At 40.8% G+C, this 17,948-nt stretch overlaps 1 protein-coding gene across 1 annotated transcript in view; it reads right to left on the bottom strand.

Moving 5' to 3' along the window:
* The window catches only part of scfd2 (sec1 family domain containing 2), a 149,103-nt gene that overhangs the window by 65,829 nt on the left and 65,326 nt on the right, over positions 1–17,948 (bottom strand). Inside the window, exon 5 of the mRNA XM_053614690.1 lies at positions 1,340–1,613. Within this exon, the coding sequence (XP_053470665.1) occupies positions 1,340–1,613 (274 nt within the window). The remainder of the gene's footprint in view (positions 1–1,339; positions 1,614–17,948) is intronic.

Genomic DNA, 17,948 nt, shown 5'->3' with positions numbered 1-17,948 from the left:
TTTGAAACTTTGCAGACTTTTTTACATTCACAAACAGCTCTATAACACACTACATGAAAGGTAATATCTGAAAAACCATAATAGGTGCACTTTAACGCAAGGCTTGATGATTGCGTACAGAATGAAAAAGAGTGAATGCAGACACTTGCCTTGCGAGTCATTAAGTTGTCTTATAAACACACAACACTAATCAGCTGATCTCAAGTAGAGTCGAGATTCGCTCGTGTCGTGTTACTCAGCGATTTCATAAACATGCTGGAAGGTGATTCCTTTTAAACCTGAACTGGCAAGTAGCAAAGCGGTTCGTTCGTTCGTTCGTTCATGACTCACTGCCTGCTGTCAGGGGTAAAGTGCATGCAAAGTAGTCTAGATCTGCGCCCTAGTGAACACAATGGCTGTACTTAAGTTTTCAAAGAGCTTTCTTTGTGTACTTATGTCCCACTTAAGGTCGTACCTGCAACAAATCCACAACTGATATAATGATATCCATGATAGCACACTCCCTCTCATGTTCTATTTCTTAGACATCCTTTGTTTTCATGTGACATCACAAAAAACAACAACACTTTTGTTGCACTTTTTGCCATTTCGATTCACTACATCTATGTGCAAAAGACCGCAACACTGTAGTACACATGCCAACTTGTGGTTTATATAGACGTTCCAATCAACCGAGTGAACCAAACAAACGTTACGATTCTTCAAGGTTCCTCGAGTTATTCACGAATCAGTTCCACGTGACTGAAGAAAAGCGTAGGTTATGGAAGGCTGCAGTTTATCCTAAGGAGGAGAATTGGGATCGAACCATAGTCTGTTGAAAGAATTGGGCTCTTTTTTTTTTTAAGCATGTCTGTAGCTATGAAATCAAAATGGCCACCTAGTTACAAATGTGTGGCACCATGGGTAACAGTGTAGAGTGCACTGATTTCAGTAAATACAAAGGATATATTTATTCTTAAAAAAACAAAACAAAACAAAACACATCAGCTCAATCAGGTGTGAACGCCACACCCAAGCGGTAAATCCAAAACGACCTGTACTCTTATTAATTACAAGTTCAGCCATGTTGACTGAACATTCGGGAAGGTGGGAAAGGACCATACAGATAAAACCGTTGTGTTTTTATGTGATGTGATGACCCCTTTGCACTTAGAAGATGTGCACCGAAGATGGTTCTAAATCAAATGTTATGTATTTTTGTACCTTTATATCCTATTAAATAGACTTTTGAGGGGACAAAAAAAAAACAAGTGTACGGTGACATCATTTATCTTCATCATCATCATCATCATCATCATCACACCCATTTCCAGTTTGAACAGTTTGAACACAGCGGTACCTGTAATACCCTGCACCAAAGGACTCAGCGTGGTCTGCTGGGTGAGTAAAAGTGTCAGCGCCCCGATAAGCTCTCGCTCCACCTTCTCCTCGTCCTGCCTTCCACTCGCTTGCGTCTCCTGAGCCAGAGAGTACACGTACACCAACAGCAGGAGCAGCTCGTCCAAGCTGAAATCAGCCGAACCCGACTCTGAACCGGTCTCGGTGCCACTTCTGGACTTCATAAGGGGCAGAAACTGCTTCAGGACGTCTGCCAGTTCAGACTCTCCCAGCGCCTACAACATAAACAGAAGAATGAAGAATAAGTCATTCAACTGTAACACTTAATATAAGCATAAAGACATATGAAGTGTTCTATGGACTGCCATAGACTCCCATGTGGAAGTATTTATTATTATTATTATTATTATTATTATTATTATTATTATTATAAGAATAAGAAGAGGAATAAGAAGAAGAAGAAGAGGAAGAATAAAAAGAAGAATAATAAGAATAAGAAGCAGAAGAAGTAGAAGGAGAACAAGAAGAATAAAAATATAATAATAATAATAAGAGAAGACAAGAAGAAGAAGTAGAAGAAGGGGAAGAAGAAGAGGAAGAAGAAGAAGCAGAAAAGGAGGAAGAAGAAGAACAATAAGTATAACAATAAGAAGAGGAAGAAGAAGAGGAGGAAGAAGCATAAGAAGAAGATGAGGAAGAAGAAGAGGAAGAAGCAGAAGAAGACGAAGAAGAAATAGAATAAGAAGCAGAAGAGAGGAGGAGGAAGAAGACGACGAAGAAGAGGTAGGATAAGAAGCAGAAGTAGAAGAAGCAGAATAAAAAGAAGAAGCAGAAGCAGACGAAGAAGCAGAAGAAGCAGAAGCAGACGAAGAAGAAGTAGAATAAGAAGAAGAAGAAGAAGCAGCAGAAGAAGAAGAAGCAGAAGAAGAAGAAATAGAATAAGAAGCAGAAGCAGAAGAAGTAGAATAAGAAGCAGAAAAAGAAGCAGAAGCAGACGAAGAAGAAGTAGAAGAAGAAGAAGAAGCAGAAGCAGAAGAAGAAGCAGAAGCAGAAGAAGAAGAAGAAGCAGAAGCAGAAGAAGAAGTAGAATAAGAAGCAGAAGTAGAATAAGAAGCAGAAAAAGAAGCAGAAGAAATAGAATAAGAAGTAGAATAAGAAGCAGAAGAAGAAGAAGAAGAAGCAGAAGAAGTAGAATAAGAAGCAGAAGAAGAAGTAGAATAAGAAGCAGAAGTAGAATAAGAAGTAGAAGAAGAAGTAGAAGCAGAAGAAGTAGAATAAGAAGCAGAAGTGGAAGCAGAAGTAGAATAAGAAGCAGAAGAAGAAGTAGAATAAGAAGCAGAAGAAGAAGAAGAATAAGAATAAGAGGAGAAGTAGAATAAGAAGCAGAAGAAGAAGTAGAATAAGAAGCAGAAGAAGTAGAAGAATAAGAATAAGAGGAGAAGTAGAATAAGAAGCAGAAGAAGAAGAAGAAGAAGAAGAAGAAGAAGAAGAATAAGAAGCAGAATAAGAAGCAGAAGAAGAAGAGAAGAAGTAGAAGCAGAAGAAGTAGAATAAGAAGCAGAAGTGGAAGCAGAAGTAGAATAAGAAGCAGAAGAAGAAGTAGAATAAGAAGCAGAAGAAGAAGAAGAATAAGAATAAGAGGAGAAGTAGAATAAGAAGCAGAAGAAGAAGTAGAATAAGAAGCAGAAGAAGTAGAAGAATAAGAATAAGAGGAGAAGTAGAATAAGAAGCAGAAGAAGAAGAAGAAGAAGAAGAAGAAGAAGAAGAAGAATAAGAAGCAGAATAAGAAGCAGAAGAAGAAGAGAAGAAGAAGAGAAGAAGTAGAAGCAGAAGAAGTAGAATAAGAAGCAGAAGAAGAAGAATAAGAAGCAGAAGAAGAAGAATAAGAAGCAGAAGAAGTAGAAGAAGAAGAAGAAGAAGAAGAAGAAGTAGAATAAGAAGCAGAAGAAGAAGAGAAGAAGTAGAAGCAGAAGCAGAAGAAGCAGAAGCAGAAGAAGAAGAAGAAGAAGAAGAATAAGGAGCAGAAGAAGAAGTAGAATAAGAAGCAGAAGAAGAAGAGAAGAAGAAGAAGTAGAAGAAGAAGAAATACAATCACTATAGGGTGCCAATGGTGCTTGACCCCCCAAAAATGTAACTCAGTACATTGCTTGGAAAAGCACTTCAGTATCTACGGCATACATTTGTAAAGGGGAAATATAACGGGATTCAACATTATTTGCACCAACCAAGCAACGTCATATACTCGCCTGCCACTTTGTTAGGAACACCTATACCCCTGCTCATTCACGCAATTATCTAACCATGCAGATACCGGCCAACAGCTTCGGTTAACGTTCACATCAAACATGAGAATTGGGGGTGGGGGTGGGGGGCATTTTCAGTGATCCTAGTGTCTTTGGCCGTGTCTGAGTATTTCAGAAACTGCTGAGCCCCTGGGATTTTCACACACAATAGCCTCTCGAGTTTGCCATTGTAAACCATCGAGTTATTTTCCCATGTTCATTTGGAAACGAAAAGCCAATCAGCGCAACACACAGGGACCATAAATATACAGACAGAAATATTGGTTTCATATCTGGCAGATGATTTATACAAGTAAAGCAGGATACTATGTGCTGAGCTGTCAAGAACCCAAATGAGCAGCAACTCAGCGTGTCGTACTCCTTTACAAGCTACTGTACGAAATAAAGGCCTAAGCGTTGTGTGGTTATGTGAAACCGCCGTCCCCGTGTTTAAGTATGCAGCATCCGAAGGAATCTTGCAGACATGTACCACAGAGTTGAGCTCACAAGCAACAAGAACTCCTTCTTGTACAATGGCTTGGAAGGAGTGCAAGGCCATTTTACTGGAAAGACTGAATAGTGTATATTATATATATATCCCCAAGGTGGACTTTTCCACCATCAGTGGTTGCCTACCCGACACTAATACTGAGAGATGACCATTCTGAAATGCATGAAATCGTCTTATAGGAAAGCCATAGCAATTTAACTAACACTGCAGGTTTGTCTCCAGTTGGACACTCATCATTCATCATCAACAAGACAGTACAGTAATACAGAAGAACTACACACTGTCAAATTCTTTACGTTTCTGCAACATGGAGGGACGTGTATTAGCAACTTGAGATCGTAGCAAAACAGAGATTTGCTTTGGTTTGAACATGTGATACTTCTCCTGATGTACTGTCAAAACCAGATCCAGGTTATATATACAACAAAATAGTGTAAAAGTGCAAAGAAACTACGTAATTAAAGGGTGTGGCTCAGGGCTTAGGAGTGCTTAATGCTTGCGTATAGCACAAACAACCTTCATAAACTGCAGTTTCATTGTCTGAATAGGAACGATTATGAAGACAAATTTATCCCAAACTGACCCTAAAGCATGGTTCATTCAAGAACAGTCTCTAAGGGCACAGAGTGAACAGTGTTTTCCTGTATGAGAAACCTGCAAAAAAATAAATAATAATTAAAAAAAGAAAAAAAAGATCCAATACCCTTGTGAATGGATACTGTTGTAAAGAGAAGCGTTCCCGTTGGGCCCAGCACAGTTCCATGAACCAACACAAACATTCGTGTTTTCCTCTGGAGAAAAGTGAACTGGCCCGGACTCAGGATCACATAACTGGAACGTAAGGGACCTTGACTCTGAGGAACAACGTGTTCCTGAAGACCGAGAGGTTCTGTACTAAACACAACAAGCCACGAGCCGGGTGAGTGTGGGTCCGCGATTGTGTTACAATCTCAATCTCAAGCGCAAGTTTTAGCATTTCGTTTCATTTTCTGCCAAAAGCAACACATCTGCCCTAGCTTGAGACATTACTAGCAACATTAATTCATTATTATTTTTTTAGTAAGGATCGTAATATACACACAGTTGCAATCCAAATTATTCGACCCCCATTGCAAATCAGGTTTATTGTCAAAATGTACAGAATTTCAGCTGTTTGCGATGAACAAATCAAACAAAAGTAACTGAAATAGACAACACAATGAATAACCCCATCCCTAACCCAATGGTTCAAGTGGTTTCCCCAAATTCAACTGAAAATGCAACTTATTTTATCTTTCGCTTTTCTCTTGTGGCCTTGAAGTAATCCAAAAAAGAATCGGATTACATGACTTTCATATCGTGATACTTGGATTACGTTACTGATGACATTTTTTTATGAAGTCTTTTTTAACTGTAATGGAGTACATTTGTAAAGTAACCCTCCCGACCCTGCTTACAAGCCAAACTATGAACCAATACCCAGTGGATTGTGAACTTACACCAACAGCGCATTTAATTTGGCAACAAATTGTCATAAAGAGCCATTTGAATTGTTTTCGAGAATAAAATATCGATAGACACGGATTTTCCTTGCTCTTAGACTGTTTGAATCCTACTCGCGTTTCGTACGAGTCCAACAACATGAAAATGATCTACGCGAGGTGTGTGAGCCACACAAGATCTTTGCGGAGTCCAGAAATGAGTTTTATGGAGGAAGCGAAGACACTCTTTCGGGCAGAATTTGATCTCAGGCTGCCGTTAATACGCAGACGAAGGCCGTTTTTTTCCTCCCAACGTGTGATAAATACACAAAGGTTATATACTGAGGTAGAGGCTAACGTAATGTTTTATATCTTAGTTGGGTGTACAGGTTTTCTTACAATGGTTTATCGTAATTATGATTACAAATCTCTCCGTTCTAACCCGAGAAAAGCCAAACAGAAGCATTTGAAAAAACTGGAGCCTTCTCCCAACCAACAGACTTAAAGTAAGACTGTGTGCCACAGGCATCCATCCAAACAGACAGGAAACAAGCACTCCCTTTCTTCCTCTCTTGTCTCCGCACTGAGATAATCACTGTAAGACCAGGCCTGGATGAAACAAGAGGAAGTGATAAGCTCGGGAGATGACCTGCATCAGATTGTGTCGCACCTGGCCTGTGTCAAACTAACAGGACTGGGCACTGAAGAGACGTGTGAGAAACTGAAGAGTGATCTCTTCTCATCCTCACCTGAAGTCTAATACTGTACAGTGGACTGTAACTTATACAAATCAGGGCTGATGATTAATGATTATCTTGCAAAAATATTATTATTTTATTCATTGATACATCGAATAAAAATTCATACCAAAACATATTACCAAGAATATTATCATGTGTTTATGTCAACCACATGAGACACCCAAACTAATATAGTGAGATTATTCTGTATATTTTTTATTTTTTTTTGCTGGTTCCCCTCTGAAACTATCGGAACGGCAAGGCCGATTCATTTGTTTTTGAATGTAGACATTTGGGTTTGAGAACAAAAGATGGATATGAGACGAGAGTTTAGAATTTCAGCTTTTATTTCCTGGTGTTTATAATGTAGACGTGTTAAACGACATAGAACACAGCACATTTTGTATCAGACTGCCCGATTTGTGGACGAGCAAAAATATCGGAATACAACAGTATACTGACAGGTGTTTCTTGTTACCCAGGTGTGTCCTGTTAGATTGAGTGTTTATACAATAAATAGCTCTGAATCAGCGAGCAAAAACTCTTGGTTTGTTGTTAAAAAGAATAAACCGACATGAAGACCAGAGAGCTGTCAATGGGAGAAAGTGAGCCGTTTTGAAGCTGAGAAAAGAGGGAAAATCAAATCGGAGACGTTGCACAAATGTTGGGCATAGCCAATACAATCATTTGGATTGCTCTGGAAAAAGAAGGAAAATACTGGTGTACTGAGCAACAGACACTGGACGGGTCGGCCAGGGAAATCAACAACAGCTGATGACAGAATCATTGTGAGAGCTGTGAAGATAAACCCCAAAAACAACAGTCAGTGACATCACCAACAACCTCCACAGGGCAGGGGTAAAGGTCTCACAAGCCACAAAAGTGCAGAAATATAGAGGTCAAACCACAAGACACAAACTAAAAAGAGGACTGTACCTTACCTGCATTTGAAAATCCGATTTGTTCAGTTCTGACTGGACAAATTAAAAATTAAGGCAAAATAAATATCCGTCTCACTAACTGAAACGAATAAGCTGATTTCCAGTGTGTGGAATCGACTCTAAAGCTTTGGGGCTGACTCTCCGTCCCAAACATCTTCAAATGAATGAGCTCGGCCTACTGCCAAGTGTAATGTGTGCAGCATATCTAGATATACAAACAAGCAATATAAAGCCAATATATCCCCAGTATAACCATTTATACCACTGCTAGGTTGAATTCTCCAATCTGCTTGGTCAAAAGTTGTGCATTATTTTCACACTGCTCCGACAGTAGTTCCGGCTGTAACGTGAACGATGGATGGGAGACCTCCTGGGGAAAACTAAGGTTGCTGCTGGAAGTGGTATTAGTGAGGCCAGAAGGGGGCGCTCACCCTGAGGTCTGTGTGGGTCCTAAAGCCCCAGTACAGTGACGGGAACACTATACTGTAGAAACAGCACTTTTTCGTTCGGAGATGAGATATTAAACAGAGGTCCTGACTCTCTGTGGTCATTAAAATTCCCAGGACACTTATGGTAAAAGAGTAGGGGTATAACCCCGGTGTCCTGGTGAAATTCCCCCACTGGCCCTTATCTTTCACGGCCCCCCAATAATCCCCATCTCTGAATTGGCTACGTCAATCTCTCCTCTCCACTAATAGCTGGTGTGTGGTGGCGCACTATGGCTGCCGTCGCATCATCCAGGTGGATGATACACACAAGTGGTGGTTGAGAAGTTGCCACGGTTTATTGACAACAGTTTTCAAGGTTTATTGTTTCATACGATTGCTTAGTCTACGTGAAGCTCAGCGTGTGGTGGGTGACATTCTTAGCGTTTATTCACGAGTTGCATTGCTTAGCATTATACCTTAAAAAAAAAAAAAAGAAAAGAAAAGAAAAGAAAAGAAAAGTGAACTCAGTCTTCAAGCAAGCTTCCTCCCCCGGAGGCACGTTACTCACTTCGGCCCCAATCACGACCCCCGTGATTTTTCTCCTTACACAATGCGAAATATGAACCGTGCACAAATCTTACACCGATTATTACTCGTTAAACATGCTTTCAGTTTTCTGAAGGACAGAATGAAGCAAAAGACACACACACACACACACACACACACACACACACACACACACACACACACACACACAGAGAGAAAAAGAGAAAGGCTTACAGAACATTTCTGTCAGTTCTGAATCATACATTTTTGCAACTGTGCCACTAAGTATATGTGCATTGTGTGTGTGTTAAGCCTAGCTTTGTCGTTAGCTGCCTCGGGTTTCCAGACCAATGTTATTTTAAAGGCATATTTCAGTTGTCAGGCTCATAATGGGCTGCACTGCTGTGTGTTTGTGTTCTTATGGACACCTGACATCTGCGTGAGAGTCATGTTCAACTAATTTGGTTGCCCAATAAAGCGACCTGCTGGGACTGGGACTGGAACACACACACACACACACACACACACACACATATATATATACACACACACACACACATATATATACACACAGACACACACACACACATATACACTCACACACGGGCTCAGAGTAACTTTATAGTTGTTGACTTTGCATTCAAGGTCTTTATTTCTTTTAATGTTGCCACATATTTTTGCTTCCCTCAAAAAAAAAAAAAAGAGGCCCATGGTTACCTTCATCACCAGAGGGAATCTCTCACCCGCTCTCTCTCTCTCAAACACACACACACACACGCCATCATTGCTCCATTGTGTAATGCTAATAATAATGGATTTTAGGTTCCATTACGTACTTGCAATGTACAGATTACTCAGTCGAACACCTACAACAGAACCACATACTTAAAAAAACAAAAAACAAAAGAAACCTCAGAAACACAACACAACACGGACAAAATGAAGTCAACTAGATGGATAGACTGAAAACATTTTTGTTGCTGTGATATAACCGCTAGTTTATAGTACAGGAAGCTGAAACGCAAAAAGGACCATTTTAAGCTGCCGGGTGTCTCTAGTGGCTACTAATCTCTAGCTCTAATATAGGAAACTATTACTAATCCCGTAGGCGCAATCGTCTACGAGCTGCTACTAAAATGACCCACCATTACCCAGCACAACCGGCTGTCGCCACACGCCGACGCCACGATTATCTGTAATTACTGATAAACACTGCTACACGTTCTAAAGCCAATATTAAGCTTATCTAAGCACCGCAATTGCAACTGGACCGCACGTCGGTACTGCGGAGTCTGCATTTTACCACTGGGTTGATATTTCTGTGCAGGACGCGGAAACGTGAAAGGTGTCTGTACGCCTGTTTGCGTTCCAACAAACTTCATCGCTCGACAGCGAATGAAAGCGATGCGTGCTCATAGAATAAGCTGCAATGCCAACGGATAACCTGTGTACGTGCATATTTCTCTTAATCGGACATCCTTGTCCAATCAAGACGAGGCTGCCAGACTCCGCCCAAAGCTTACGTGCCGTTTCAAACAGGAAATGAACTCCAGATGGACCTCTAGAGGGAGCTGAGTCCTGCTGTGTGTGTGTGTGTGTGTGTGTGTGTTGTTTGGCACTAATCAAAACCAGGCACCATTCTCCACACAATAGAGCCCTTCTCTCACCCTCTGGCCAGACTGGATTCACGACGTACACAGTTGATGCCAAAGATTTTTAACTCTCAGAGACTTCTTTTTTTTTTTTTCCCACCTAAATGGTATCCCAGTACTTCTAGAAAATGACTGAAATATGAAAACCAGATACACGTGACATTACTAGCTTCGTAAAGGAACGGAAAGAAATAGCAGGTGATTACTTGGGTTACGCTGGAACAGAATTGTGAACGTACAGTACGCGGTGAAATTCCAGCTACTTGCAATAGACACGTTACTCCATCGAACAGCCTGAACAAGGAAAAACGACACATTCTCTTATTATTTGAGTGAAAAACGTAAAGGTCCAGTTACATAAATCCGAGCCTAATCCCGGTCTAAATAAGCAACTAACATGACTGAATGGCCACAAGTTACCTTTCAATGCTTAATCATTTATGATAGGTTTGTGGCTACAAGTGTTTATGTGGCTTTCTCCTCCCATAGTTGATTGTTGATTTAAACAACAGTCTTCACAGGTGAAACTGAAGGCTAAAACCAAGAGTAGATGGCACGTTAATACACATTAAGTGCTTAATATAAAACGTTCTCGCGTTTTGGACGACCTGGACCGGGCGCTTTTCCCGCGAGCAGCTCGCTCTGTGACCTCCGTGGTTTCTCACATGGGTTTTATTCATAGATGTGCGATTTTTCACCGTCGTGAAATGGCGTCACTGGCGTACAAATTGTGCTCAATTTCAAGAATGTCGAGGATTCGGTAGCCTTGCGGAAGTCTTGTACGCCAGTGACGTCATTTCACGACGATGAAAAAAAAACGTTTTAACACACGGACGTTATACGGACCATTCGGACTTTATTCTCAAAAGAAAAGAACTTCGTTCTCTAAATATTAAGACTTTATTCTTGAAGCAAGTGAGGGTAAATAATATGAAAACTCCATGAAACACTTCTCTAGCCCTGGAGTTAAGTCTCTGGTCTGATGAGTGGCCTGCGGTTAAATAAATGACTATACGCAAATACACGTGATTGGATAATCTGCTACAGAAGCCGTGATGGGTCGTGTGTCCGTAATCGCGTACTGTGACGGCACCTACTGCATTCGATTCAGTACCTACTTCCTGTCCGTTGATTCGGTACGTACTGATCAGTACATGTGTGTGTAGCCTGAATACAATTCGGACGCACTACACCCGCCATGTTGGCACGGTCACATGACCTACAACTTAAAAAAAAAGCTGATGTGCTGCTTTCTGCCATTTTGGATTCTGACAGCTCTTCAACGCCCGCCCCACTGCCTTATGGGATATCGCAGTGTCCACTGGTTCCATACTGCAGAACCTCAGCAGAAACAGTAGCTCATCCAGGAATTTCTTGCCTACTGTTTTACGGATACTGAGAATTCCGACACACGACTCCTTTAGCATACTGCTTCTCTCCTACTGTGTAGTAGGGTAGTAGGAATATTCGGTGTGGTCTGCTAACAACAAATAAATAAAAAAAAGAATAATAATTCAAATTGTATTGTAAATAGACCCAGGAATACAACTTAGTTAGAATTAACTCAAAGAAAGATGGTGGACTGAAAAGATTCAAACGCTTTGCGGATAAGCCGTGAGCTTATACTGTTACTAATAACAGGAAGTCAAAAAAAAACATTATCAGAAGCCGCCATGTTCCGCTAGTGGACACCAATCTCTAGCTTGACTATCAGAAACGGTTGCTAATGGCAGCGGTGGTTCAGCAGTTCAAACCCTGCTCCTGGCCTTCAGGCTTGAACGTCTGTTTACCTTCTCCACTCAACCGCAAGTCGTTTCAGATAAAACACTACGGAGGTGTAAAATGTAACTCGGTAGACACGACGGCTCAGGAAATACCTTTCAGGAATGAATGACTCTGTCGAGCGGCTCGAACGGAACGTTTGCTCAGCGCACGATCGGCCGAAGTCATTTCACGACAACTTGCTCGTGAACAGAGATTTAAAGTTCACAAAACCTTGTGCATGGGGATGGGACTTTAATATTAACATTTAGATATTAGGAAGAGAGTGGAGCAGTGCCAATATTTTTTTCACCACGATATTTCGTAACTAAGGAGAAACGCATGTTTTAGGAAGGGAAGCCTGGTTCGTGTAGGAAATTAGTGCAAGGAACTCTAATGCATGTGTCTTTCGTCTGTGTGTGTGTGTGTGTGTGTGTGTGTGTGTGTGTGTGTTATAAAGGTCTGTGAAAGTGGCCAAATGTTAAACAGACACAGAAATATTAATGCAATGACCGGGACACTGAATGTATTAACTGTCTCTCACACACACACACACACTTTAACAAATTGGACTATTCCGATTTGTGAATTTGAAAGTGGCGAAACTTTAAATAAATACAAAGAAGTAAAAAAGCGCGTGTCAGAATGAAACAATTGGGTCATCTCTGTGGAATCCTGCTGTTTGCAAAAAGGCGCGAATTTCAGGAAAGTCCTGTCAGAATGGGAAAAAAAGCATCCATCACTCGGCTCTTCTCTCTGCTCTGTGACTGCACTCTGGAGAGAAGTGCTCGTTTAGACGGGCCAGAGCGGAAGATGAGTATAAACACCCGGACACACACACACACACACACACACACACACACACACGCACACACAGAGGAGTGTACATCACTGCCGGAGCTTGATGTACTTTCTGATAATCTGAGATCTTCCAAACAACAACAAGAAAAATTCCCCTACAGTAGCGTGTACGTGTGTGTTCACGTGAAACAAACAAGCCGCCGCTTTTCCACTCAAGCAGTCCTTCGTTTCGTTTTCCCCCCACTCGATACGACATAGAAGCCGAAGCGAGCCGAGCGTCATTTCCATAACAGCCGTACTCGTTTACAAATTCAAACGGACGCGACACGTGGACTGCTCGACCTCGACGTGACGAGACCACGCTGCCATGCAAAGCCACGCTCTGCATGTTATTCTTCCAAAACAATGCGCACGCAGAGTGTAAGGACTTCAGTCTGTCAGACTGTACTGCTCTTTAAAATAAATAAATAAATTCAGCAATGATCGTTTCAATTTCTACAAAACAAGTAGTAGGGCTGTCACGATACCGTAAACATATCTTACGATACTGCTCCAGCTGAAGCGTCGCAATACCAAGTAGTATCACCATACCACGCAATATCAGGTTAATTCCGAATTCTAATCCACAAAATGAACCAGATTTACAGAAACACATCGATATCGACGAAAACAGATAAACCAGATTTTCCTCTGAGCACTTCATTAATGAGAATGAATACCTGAACCATCCAACTAATTCAATGTGCCACATACTTCATCTATTGTTCCCTCAAGCAAAGAAATCACGCAAATGGAAATTGTCCTGAGAGAACTGAGGATGAACACGACATTAGGAATAAATAACTGAATTTGGAAACGAACTCGAAATTGAGAAACTGACAACGTCAGCTCGCTTACTATCAAACACGGCTAATTTCAGTCTCTACACACAGCAGTTCGCGTACCGTTAGCTCGCTTACAATCAAACAGGAAATCTTAAAAGGTTAATGTTTAGAATTTAGGTTAAATGAAGTGTCTAACCTTCGTGTATTCTGTAAAAGCAGTGATGTGTCGTTTTAGAGAAAATAGTACAAACCGTCACGTGCACAACATTAGTTACGGTACTACCGTATACACGATAACGGTATTCTGAAGCTTTAGTATCGCGATATTACCGCAGTACCGGTGTAAAGTGCAACCCTACTCGATAGTAATCTCAGTATGGTTAGCAAACAAAAAAATCTAAGCACATAAAAGTCTATACGCTCATTTTTTTTTCTTTGTGAGAAACGCCACGTGAGGAATAGCGCACGACGGTAATACGCACAACGCGTAAATCGCACCGCACGTCTACGTACAGCAGCAGACGCACGCAAAGTAGCTTCCGGTTTGCGGGCTACGTTCCGTCATCGACATGGCCACGATTCCGGGATATGACGGAATGCTTTTGAAATCGATGCGAGATGGGGAAAAAGAGGGAGAGACGGATGGAGTGAGCGCGGAGAGTATAAACAGGCAGCTAATGAGGCGCTCTTAAAGCGAGTGTTAGATAACGCGGCTGATACACGCGCTCGTAAAGGTAATGGCGGACGGTCAGGCCACGGTGGGGAAGTTTATACAAGAACGCAGCCATGAATCTCGTCTTTTAAACATCCGTCTACATCTCTAAATCTTGTGTGTGTGTGTGTGTGTGTGTGTGTGTGTGTGTATATATATATATATATATATATATATATATATATATAAAGTGCCCAGCTGGCCTTGATACACTTTCACCTGAAGTGCGCTGTTATTTCTGAGGAGTTATTAAGGATATGAAATAACACCTTAGTCTGACAGATATACACACACACACACACTTTTTATACACTTATATATGTTTTATGATTTTTATTCAGGTCCATGTACCTTCTGTTACTCACTGTTCATTTTAAAAACAAATATTTTAAAAATAAAAACAAAAAAATGTGTCTATTCTGGTTTCCTTTTTAAAGGAATAGAACGCCGACAGGCTTATAACGTCATTTTCTGATAACAGCGTGTCCAGAAGTGTTTTCCTCTTGTGGTTACATTTAAAGCGGCCATCGACAAGACGTTCCTCAAATTCTTCCTCTCACTTCAAGTTAACAGTTCAAAGAAACACAGCTTGTCACGTTCCCAAGACATTCCTCGGTCCTGAAGATTCCTCGGTGACGGAAAACTTTGACCTTTACTAAGCGCCGACACTGGAGATGCCCTTCGTAAAGTTCAAATAAACACCTTCTTAACAAAAAACATCACCATATCAACGCTTATACGTTTTTTTTTTTTTAATAACATGCATTTTAAATCTGTTCCTCGTTAGCTTTAGATTATGAAGATCAGGGGGAGGCGTGCCTGATCTGCTAGAACAGTGTCTATGTGTGTAAATGACAGCATGGAGCCAGTAAAGTCGTGCTCCTCTGCATGCGTCTGTCTTTAAATATACAAAAGAACGGCAATGCTTTCCATTATTGATAAAGCAGACAAGCATCCAGACAGACAGTGGAGTAGCTTAGAGCAGTGTTTCTCAACCTGGGGGAGAGATCGGAAAGGGGGTGCAAATTGTTTTCAAGAAAATAAACACAGACAGGGCATTATTTGTGTACTCCGTGTATTTTATTGCTTTTCCAATAGAATGTGCACAAATGAAAAACCCCACGTTCCCTCTCTCTCTGTATTTTCTTTTTGCTGGGAGAGGAGGAGCTTAGCTGCCTTTTATCTAGCTGTCAGTGCAGACCAGTGTTCCCAACTTAGAGACTTTTCAGACCCCTTTAGTGACTAGCGACAAATCTAGTGACTTTTTGGACAAACCTTAGCGACTTTCCAAACGTCACCAGTACTGTCCTGCAAGCGCGAGGTCTTGCTTTCCCGCTGCACTCTCACCTCTCTCTGCGTCTGCTCTGCTCAGTGAGGGGCTGTTTTTAGGACGAGAGACATGCAACATGTTTTACATGTAAAATAGTGTTCAGAAACATTTTTGATCATTCATGTTCCATACCTGTCCATTATATAGTTTTATAAAAGTTCTTTGTAAAAAAAAAAAAAAAAAAGTCATAAAAGTTATGAAAAGTAATTACGAAAAAGTACAAAAATACAAAAGCAAAAAAATCTGTCTGTCTATCTGTCAAAATCAGAGTATAGATTAGGTTTATATATAGACAGATTTTATATTGAATAGATAATCATTATATCTGGTCTCCTCCAATTGGGTGAGTGGGTGGTGGTGGGGGGGGGGGGCACATAGATAGTGGAGGCTTGCTTGGGGGGGCTTTAGTTACAAAAGGTTGAGAATCTCTGATGTAGAACATCCATGTGAATGGACTGTTACTATAGAAACAATAACATATTAGATCACTAATATGAACATGTGATTTGAATTACAGGTGAACATTAATCAATTCATTAACACCTTCAGCCAGTTACGTGTCAGCAGTGCGATGCATAAAAGGTCAAGGGCTTCAGTTAACGTTCACATCAAACATCAGTATGGGGGGGGGGAGGGCGTGATAATTCTCAGTAATCTCAGACTTTGACCGTGGCATGGATGTTGGTGCAAGATGTGCTGAAGCTGCTGATGATCTGGGATTTTCACACAACAGTCTGTAGCGTTTATACACAATGGTGTGGAGAGAAAAAAAATCATCCAATGAACAACAGGTCTGTGGATGGAAACTAAGAAAAAAAAAATAAAATAAAATAAAATCAAGGTTTAGGAATGGCCAAGTCAAAGTCCAGACCTCATCCCCGTTGAGATGCTGTGGTGGGATCTTAAGAGAGCTGCCCTCAATCAATCAACGAACCGAAGCAAAATTTCTCCAAAACAACATGAGAGACGGATAAACTCCCACACGAAACATTTACTTCACGTCACTGCCGCTAAATCTGATTCTACTGAAGATGTTACTGAACTATAGGGTGTACTTATTTTTTCCCCCCACCTGGTTTCTGAATGTTGGTTTCATTTTTTTGGAGGAAAAAAATGATTACATGTTGAAATCTGTTGTGTTTTTGTTGTTGTCACCTGAGCTTATTTGTTTGTTTATTGAAGATTGTTATTTAGCCCCTGATCAAAAACACGGAATTGAAGGAGGGTGTACTTTCTTTTCCCCATGATTCTAGTGTCTGTGAAATGACTTATAGGAGACGCATCCAAACGCGAATGAGCATTCCGAACCGCTTTTCTTAGTGACATAGTGCTAAACTTCCGCACAGCTAAAAAACGAAGACCGTGGCTTGACCCATTTATTTATTTATTTTTACCATGTCCTACATATCGGTTCCTCCAGGATTCCACGAGTTTGCAATCGCAGGAATGAGAGCAAAATCAAACAAACTCCGCGATAAAAAATAAAATAAAGGACCTTGCAACGTTTCGAAATTACAGATTTGGGCCGAGACTCGTCGTGTGACGTCAACGCAATGCGTGTTCAGCATTCACATGCGTCAAACGTGAGTAGAGCTAAACGTAGAGATGCACCGATGTATCGGCCGATACCGAAGGGAATCCTTCACGCTATCGGCCATCGGTCCGATGATCATGGCCGATGATATCCTGTCAGTCAAAAGAGGGCGGGAAAACACGTGGAATCCGTGCTGTGTGTAAAGATGATGTCTCTTGTGTGGAATGACGACAAAACTGCAGTGTGTAATCTCTGTAATCCCTGCACTGATCAAATCTGACACCGGACGCTGCAGCAGTGAAGCGGGAGTTTCAGCGTCGAGTCTTATTTTATTTTTTGCTGAGCTGCTCGCGCTGAATTAAAGGGCCAGTACACCACTGAAAGATTTAAATGAAGATGAGTTGACAAAAAAGTATATACTGCACAGAAAAATATATTTGTAGAGTAGTGTATTTCATATCCAGTTAATGTTAATATATAAAGTGGATATTATATATCACCAGTTTGATGTTCAGTGATGAAGTAGAAATGCTTTTGTTTGTGGTGAGTGAATGTGAGACTAACAGGAGGATTTTTACAATTCAGTCAATGTTAATATGAATTAATAACATTCAGTAAGTTCATAATCTTACTTTAATCTTCAGAATTGAGTTCATGTGTTAATGTTAATGTGAGTAATGTGTTTTGTGTTTATGAGACCAGTTACTGTGAAACAACTTGTTCAAATGGAGAGAGTAAAGTTTTTATTTGCATTTCCTTCAGAACTGTGGAATTAATCATTATTAATTTATAAGAAGGTATAAAAGGCAGAACTATCGGTATCGGCAGATATCACTCTGAATAATCGCTTATCGGTATCGGCTGAGAAATTTAGTATATCGGAGCATCTCTAGCTAAAAGGTCTCATTTACCAACAAACATCACTCTGAATGAGCGCGCGAAACAATTTCGTGCTACTGCAATTTCACCGATTCGACTAGTTTTCCGCTGAAAAAAAACAAAAACAAAAAAAAACGCAAAAACTCTGCAAATTGCTTCGCAGATTTTGAACAAATTTGCGACAAAATCACGCGTTTTTGGACGCAGCG

This window comes from Ictalurus furcatus, chromosome 25 (genome assembly GCF_023375685.1).
Source record: "Ictalurus furcatus strain D&B chromosome 25, Billie_1.0, whole genome shotgun sequence".
Classification (NCBI taxonomy): domain Eukaryota; kingdom Metazoa; phylum Chordata; class Actinopteri; order Siluriformes; family Ictaluridae; genus Ictalurus; species Ictalurus furcatus.
This window is presented reverse-complemented; position numbering and strand designations above follow the sequence as displayed.